General features: G+C 39.1%; 1 protein-coding gene across 1 annotated transcript in view; it reads right to left on the reverse strand.

Annotated features, from left to right (window-relative positions):
* The window catches only part of LOC106523885 (myosin-10), a gene marked incomplete in the record, with an annotated part of 84,879 nt that overhangs the window by 21,407 nt on the left and 55,085 nt on the right, over positions 1 to 8,387 (reverse strand). The window contains 9 exon segments of the mRNA XM_014017461.1: positions 713 to 873; positions 972 to 1,041; positions 1,294 to 1,415; positions 1,926 to 2,119; positions 4,921 to 5,035; positions 6,571 to 6,744; positions 6,824 to 6,997; positions 7,573 to 7,725; positions 8,212 to 8,330. Of these exon segments, the coding sequence (XP_013872915.1) occupies positions 713 to 873; positions 972 to 1,041; positions 1,294 to 1,415; positions 1,926 to 2,119; positions 4,921 to 5,035; positions 6,571 to 6,744; positions 6,824 to 6,997; positions 7,573 to 7,725; positions 8,212 to 8,330 (1,282 nt within the window).

The following is an 8,387-nucleotide window of genomic DNA, read 5'->3' on the forward strand; positions in this document are numbered from 1 at the left end:
GCCTACGGTATTTTTACAGTCTTTATTTTACAGTTAAAATGTATGTTTATCAAACGAAGTATAATGTTACAACTAATCGGGGATCCCTTTAAAAACCAACAATGAATGCCTGTGACCTTCGATACCTCAGAAGGCACTGTATTAAAAACCAATATCATTTTGTAACAGATATTACTACATGGGCTCAGGAACACTTCAGAAAACCCTTGTCAGTGAAAACAGTTCATCTCTACATCTACAAGTGCAAGTTAAAACTCTACCATGCAAAGACAAAGCCAGATATGAAAAACACAGCCGACTTCTCTGGGCCCGAACTTWTCTGAGATGGAGTGACACAAATTGGAAAAGTGTCCTGTGATCTGACAAGTCCGTATTTCAAATGGTTCTTGGAAATCATGGATGTTTTGCTTACAAGTAAAGTAAAGAGGAAAAGGACTGTCCGGATTGYTATTAGAGCTAAGATCAAAAGTCAGCCTCTCTGATGGTATGGAGGTGTATTAGTGCCCATGACATGGGTAACTTGCACATCTGTGAAGGCTCCWTTAATGCTGAGAGATACAGTACATACAGGTTTTTGGAGCAACAGACATATGCTGCCATTCCTTGGAATTGGGGTTATAAAGTTAAATCTCAGATTTGGTAAAAGATAGAAAAGGACCCCTGGGCATGCACTCAAACAAAAGCTAAATCAGTCAGCTCAATCAATCCCTACTTGCGTGCCAGATATCCTCGACAAACAGCCTGGAAGTAAATGATGATGTCCGTGATCTTCAGGTCTCTCTCTTCCTCCAGGTGGGCCAGGACTCCAGCYCTGAAGAAGATCTTACTCTGACCAATACGGAAGAGGTTCCCATCCAGCTCAAGTGCCTGAATCTATAAAACAAAGAAACAGAAGGATTACTGTGGTAAATGAAAAGATGTTTACCCTCAAGCTGTTGTTTGCAGAGAATAAATGTTGAACTGGTCCTTGCCATTCTCTCGCAGGCCTGCTTTCCATCCATGAAACCCTTGGGAATGGCGTTAGGTGTCAGGATCTCGTACCTACACACACAGAATACAGATTATCTTTATACAATAATTTACTAACAAAAGAACTACAACACACCTGGCAGCTTCAGAGTTCAGAGCAACAAGTGATATTTGGAAAAACAAGTTTTAATGCATTTCTCTATAAATTGTATTTATTTTAAGAAAATAATGTGGATTTACTGTTTTTAGGTGGTTTTTATTTGACAAAACATATAATGTTGTGTTTAGTTTAAGTTCTAAATGTGAAGTAAAATACAGTATCACCTCTGTCTGAACTCCTGGAAGACGATGCGGTTGGGGAATCCCTGTCTGCAGATACGGATCCCCTCCAGAACACCGTTACATCTCAGCTGGTCCAGAACCAGGTGGGGGTCCAGCTTACCAGCCTGAGAGAGGTGAGAAGGGTTKAGATGAAGTGACTGACGTACTGAAAGACTGCGTTTTGTTTGTCATCTTTCATGTTGGAGTTAAAAACTAAGACGACCCTGTGTTGACGACAGTTACAATTATTTTGGATAAATCTTGAAAATAATATTTTGTGCAATCTCATGCAGTATTCAAAGATCTTCAAAGATCTTGTGTGATCYGTTAGCACTCAGAGTGTGTGTCTGGAATATCTTCCAGCTAAACCAAATCTTAGCTCAATATTTGTAAAACTATTTTTGTGTTTGCTTGATTAGCTGCGTCACCACTGAGCTGACTTAAAGCGTTAAGATTTATACCCAGTTACTTATTTCTAAGAGTTTCATTAAAATCCATCCAGTTCATAAGATAGTCTAATAACTGACACACAGTCTTAAACATTTCCTCTGTCCTTCAAACTTTCGGCAGCATTCAATAACAAATGGAAAAACAGAACATATGAAGTGTTGCTCTTTCAGCCACTTGAGACTCACTCTTTTTTCATGGTTGGGGATGATGCAGCGGACAAAGTTGGGGTTTGTGTTCCTGAGTGTGGCCATCAGTTTAGACAACTGTTCCTTGTAAAGCTGTCCAACGGTGCGGAACATGCCTTTCTTAGTCTTGTAGGCAGCTCCAAACGCCGTCTCGTTCATGCCAGCGACTTGGTCCAGACCCACAATCCGGTCAACTGGGGAGAGAAACGAGCAGCAGTTTTACAGAAGCAAACAGATTTATTTTCTGATGCTGTTCTTACTGAAAGCTTGCTTGTTTTAGGTGCATGTACAAAAATGGTCACTATTTTGCCATTTTATATAAATCTGGATGTTCAAAAAAAATGCTAAAAAAATAAAAAACAGCAGGACAGTTGGATGATTTCTGCTTCTGAGATGCAGCTCGCAGACACGCTTCAGTCTCTTGCAGCTGTCATGCAGTTGTTTGCTCATGTTTAGAGTCTGTGGTCGAGTCAGCCACAATGAGAGCGGAGCATGAAAAAATGAAACAATCTCTTTGTTGCAGCTTTATCAAGTAATCTGCTGGAGTTTCACACTGAAAGGAAAAGATCTTAACCTGTTTGGAACCAAAATCGTCTTGACTTTATAGTCATAATCAACCAAAACTTGTGACTTTTGCATCAGCTGTTTTTTTTTATTATGAATTGACTGGCATGTTTGCCATTTTTTCATACATCAACATAAGTTGTCTGAAAGATTACAGTGTGACAAGGTTATGAGGTCGTTGTTCCAAAATAAAAGCTTGAATTTTCTGCAATTACTATTGAACTAAAACTCTTCAAAAGAGAAGATTAATGTTTTTTTAAACGAGAAAAAAATGTCCAGTTTGTTTTTTGAGAATCTATTAATTAATTTTGACCAAATATTGTGGTGAAGTATTTTGCCCAGCCCAAATATCTTTTATCGGAATCTCATAAATTCCTGTCGACTAAAAATGCCTCTCTGACTTTATGAATGAGCTTGTCTTCTAAAAGGTTTGCTGAGAATATAAAAGTACATACAGTGTGTCTCACAGGAAAATAAAGCTTAATWTAATTCAATTTCTAAATATTACCAATCCTCGTGGTAGATGAATAAACAGTGGAGATTATGGTTAATGTCGATATAGAAAATATCCAGCTCAGACTTTTAGTCTCTTAATAAATTTTTGGAACAATTTCTTTTTTTTTTTCCATGGGAGGACATGTCAAAGGTGGGACCTCTGTTCTGGATATATATTTGGATTCTGATCACTGGATTCTACAGATTGGCTTGGTGTTCTACAAAACAACGCCGGTGGCTGTTTAGGCCATTTTCTGGCAAAATGACCAATATGAAGGATTGCCGTTCTATCAGCACTCAGACTTTTGCCTTGAGCGAGCGGGAACTCTGTCTGCAAGCGGTTCTGCTGTGGGTCACGGGCCGGCTGTGGTTCCTGGACTTTGTTCTTAAATGTAATTACACTGTGCTCCATACAATGACAATAAAGGCATCGTCATCATCGTCGTCATCATCATCATCATTATCATCATCATCATCATCATCATCATCAAATATTTTGATTTTACAGAATCTGCAATAGGTAATAGTGTCTGAAAACACTAACTTTTTCCATTGCCTTTCTTATTTTTTCAGACGTGGAGAAACTAAAATTGCCTCCATGCTTTTCCAGACCATGACGAAATGTTTTAGTTAACAGAGATCTGCATCTGGACGACTCCTCTGCAACATATTGTTCTTTCTTCTTTTCAGCTGCTCCACTGTGCAGGGATCACCACAGTGAGTGAACTCACATGAAAGATTGGACCTTTTTTTACGCTGGATGTCCTTCGTGACACAATCTGGGCTCAAACTTCCAGCCTGATCACTGAGCTACATGCACCTCTGCAACGTGTTCTTATTTTTAGAAAAAAAAATCCTTAATGTCATAAAGATGAATCGGTTAAATCATCATGCAAAGAATTCCATTCTTTAAGTCTAATAAATGACAGTGTCGATATATCAGACACTGAAACCATCTTTGGAACCAGAGTTATCCATCTGCCTATTAATTTGGTGGATCTGCTGGAAGAAAATATGGTTCTGTTGTAACCAGCTGTTAATCACTGCAGTGGTTGATTAGAGAATATTGAAGCTTTTGGTGTGCTGAGAATGTGTCCCATCATGTCCGAGTTCTAAATGCAGCTTTTAGTAACGGACACTGAATACAACTCCTGATCAAATACAYGCCAGCAATATCAATCAACTCATCATTGGAGCAGAAAAACAGCATGACGTGTGAATGCCTGGACAATGGTTCAAGCAATACTTGCTGAAATAACTGACTGTTTTAAAGTATCAGAGGGTTGAAGCACAACAAGAGCAGAGCCATGCAGAGTCAGAGGAGAACAAGGTGGGCGCAGCAGATGAGGGAAATAGAGCAGATGGACAGCAGTAGGTGGAAGACAAAGCTTGTTACTAACATTCACCTGGAGCTTCATGAAGCCCCGACACATTGTCATAGAAAGAGGCTCTCTGAAACGTCTGAATGTCTACAGCAACAGAGAGAGAAGACAGCAGTGAGAGGGAGAGAAAAAGCAGGCGAGCAGACCCAGACACCATCGTTGATATTTCCTCACGCACAAATTATTAAAGCAGTTTGTTAGATAAACAAGGACTGAAGAGGAAATGTTTGCAAATCAACTAGTTACAGAACGTGTATATTTGTAAAGCTGTTATTGCTCAAGTGAGATATTAAGCCAGAAAATCTGACATGATTTTGCTTTTTTACTTGACCCAAATAAAATGTCACTTCCAATGAATGCTTCTGTTAGTGGAGCTTGTTAGATAATTTATAAAACACACTGCTAACACAAACAGCTAGTGTGATGGGACAGAGCACACAAAGTAACACTAGGGCTTTATAATAAAATGGGACTTAATAAAACATTAAATAGTTTAATATCAAAACTCATTTTAGCTGAGGCCATGTTGAGTTTTAACTAATAAAGAGATTTACCGTCTTTCCAGAGCTCTGCCACAAATTTATCAGTGGACTGGTGGAGCAGCGTGGCCACGTTATCATTCAGAGGATCCATGTTCTTCATGAGCCACTCATCAGCTTTATAGTCCACCTATAGAAACACAAAGAATTGTGGGCATTTGTTTTAGTAACTGCATTACAAAATGTTCCAATTTATTTTTATTCCCTTGAAATATTCCAAATGAAATCCTCCAAAATGACAGAAGTACGACTGAGGCACCGAAAACTAACAACATAAAGTTTTAACTTTATTTATTTATTTATTTATTTATTTATTTATTTATTTATTAAAAAACAACAAAAGTCCATTAAAAAAGTAAATCAATTATGGAATGAAAAGGGTGCAAAAAGAAGAAAAAAACCTTATATCTGCCCCTTATTAAACAACATCATTAAACAAACAACAACTTAAACTTGAAACCTTGAACCTGTTGGCTGAGGCATGTGGAGTGTGATGGAGCTCTTAAAGCCTGGTTCATACTTCAATAAGATGTGACACGATCAGTGAGTACATCCTTTCTGATGTCTTTTTCTGACTGTAGTCTGATCATAGTCGGACTGAAGACACGGCACACAGCTAATTATATAAACAACAGCAGTGACAGCAGTTTTTTCACTTATCGACGTATCCGTGTTGTGTTGGGCGAAGAGTCATAAGAGGAAAAACTCCTTTTTTTTCTTATTAATGATGGAGGAACRAAGGCATGGACATTAGTTGCACGTTCGCATGCTCAATAGGATCAGACGAGCTGCTCTTTGAAGCTGTCCATCTCTTGCTAATTTAACAACCRGCTTCTGGGAACAGATCATTTTCAGAAAAAATGACAACATAAAGAAACATCACCACGAAGTTCTGACCAATCACACACTGCAGGACAGAGCTCTGACTGGGGGCAATGTACATGATGGGGCTGAGAGGAGAAATCTGCATGTGGATTTCATCAGAAATCTGGAAAAGCAAAGCCCTTGATGTTTGCAGTTATTTTCATTTTCAGTATCCCTGCCATGCTGGATTTATTTTTTGAAATTCCAATATAATCCTGGATCCAGCTATCTGAAAGAATCTGTCATTTGAACCTATTTGTGATGATAGATCAGGCCCAGGACTAAATGTTCTCAAAGTGTTTTCAGATACTTGTCGGAAAAAAGGAAAATACATAAAAGACACCATCATTAAACTACTGCTCAAGAGGTAATAGAATATTTTATACTTTGACAGACAGGAGCCTTCTTAGGAATGTTGAGGAGGATCATTTTCTCTTTACGGATGCCAGACCTCTGCAGAAAGGTGAAAGTTGGACGTTTCTGTTATGTAACCAGCAGGCATCAGAGACTCAGTCTCACACCAATCCAAACCAGATGTGGGTTTCCTGCAGCAGCAGCAGTACTACAACTCAGCCTTTGTTTTTCTGCTGTGACCTGAACAACCCTACTCCAACAGAGGTGTTAAGTCTGTGCCTCTAAAAAAAAAATCAGGTCAAGTTGAGAATAAAGTTGTTGTGCAAAAGAATAAAGAATAAAAAATAAAAATCTCAGCCCATGATAGTTTTCAAAATGTATTCATATTTTTTGAAAGAAAGCCAAAAAAAAGAAACAGTGGCACTTTCTTGTTTCTGAGAAACATACCCTCCCTGCGTAGTGGATGATGCAGAAGTCAGCTTTGTCCTTGAGTTGACGTGGTTTTTGAAACTTGGAGTGTGTGCCCAGCTCCTGCAGAACTTTATCGACAAACGTCTTGTCTGTGGCCTTGGGAAACCAGCACTCCTCATCGAGCAAAGCGAGGATTCCTGGGGGGTTATTCTGAGGGAACGGTATTTAGTTAAAAGCAGGATATTCATGACGAAGACGCACAGGCAGGCTATGGCAAGAGTTCACCGACCGGTCTCTCGATGAGGTCGATGCAGGGCTGCAGGTCGAGGCCGAAGTCGATGAAGCTCCACTCGATGCCCTCTCTCTGGTACTCCTCCTGCTCCAGGATGAACATGGTGTGGTTGAAGAGCTGCTGCAGCTTCTCGTTGGTGTAGTTGATGCAAAGCTGCTCGAAAGAGTTCAACTGGAAAAAAAAATCAGAACTCAAGTTAGTCCTGCTGAACTTTTTATTTTTTACAAAGAAATACACATTGAAACTTGCAGCTCTAGTGGGAAAAGGGATTTTTGAGAACAGCTACAAATGGCATTAACAAAAACTTCTCTTCAAAAAAGGAAGTGAAAGATCTTTTTAACTTGTCTTCCTTTATCTTCTACATAACATACCAGACCCTTCTTAAATACAACATTTTAGAGACTTCTGAGGCTTCATTTCTACTGTGCTTGTCTGCCTGTTAGGAAGTGTCAGAAAGTGCCAGCCACAGGTGTGAGGTCACTATGATGGCTCTAATAAGCCACTGGCAACTTTAACATTTTTCTTTTATATTGGTTCTTTTTACTTTTGTTTAYAGAGTTCATACTGTACAATGTCTTCTTTTTTACTTCACAGATTGCTACAACAGTCTTAAATTATTATTGTTTTGTAGAAGAAAACCAATGAAGCTTCAGGCAGTAGCAGCTTTAACACACACAGAAACAAAACTGAAGCTGCATTATTGTTTACAGAGAGGGATTCATTAATATAAAGCAGAAAATAAACACCTCAAATATCTCAAAGCCGGCGATGTCCAGGATGCCGATGAAAGAGGCCCCCTGTCGTTTGGTCCTGTCCAGGGCCTTGTTGATACGGTGGACCAGCCAGCGGAACAGCCGCTCGTATGTTGCCTTGGCCAGGGCTTCAACAGCAAAATCAGCCTAAGTTACAAAACACCACAGATGTTAGACAACATTATTAATGTACAACACCTGAGTGCTATGAGTGCAGTTTGGGAATTTAAACAATGAGATGCTGTTTTAGTCTGTGGAGAGTTGAGATTTAGTCTCGGTACAATGTCAGGGAGTCTGAGTACAAACAGGATAATCCATCAAGCCAGACAGTGCAGATGACCTGTCCAAACATGTGTTATACATTTGCAAAAATGAAATGTAGTCTAAACAGAAAGAAACTGAACTGAAATGTGGTTTTTCTTGTGTAACAAGTGAAGAAAATAGATGAAGTGTGAGGCAGTAACTAATGTAAAATTTTTACTGTTTTGCTACTTACATCATTTCATGGCTGAGTTAAAAAAAACTATTGATTTAATGTTTTTTTTATAACTTTCTGACACATCTCTAAAGTAATCTATAAAATAATCTGAAGCTTAAAGAACACCAATGGATAAAAGGCACATAKAACCTCACCTGTTCTTTGGTCTGTGCCTTTTGCACATAATCTCGTCCTACTTTGATCCGTGGGGTGAGGATGGCTCGGGTGAACTCCATAACATTCATGCCAAGCAGGTGGCAGAGCTTTTGAGCCGCTGAGAAAAGACAAAGCAAGTGTTTTATTTTCTGATAGAAATGTGGCCCTGGGGGGT

Source organism: Austrofundulus limnaeus, unplaced genomic scaffold, assembly GCF_001266775.1.
Source record: "Austrofundulus limnaeus strain Quisiro unplaced genomic scaffold, Austrofundulus_limnaeus-1.0 Scaffold168, whole genome shotgun sequence".
Classification (NCBI taxonomy): domain Eukaryota; kingdom Metazoa; phylum Chordata; class Actinopteri; order Cyprinodontiformes; family Rivulidae; genus Austrofundulus; species Austrofundulus limnaeus.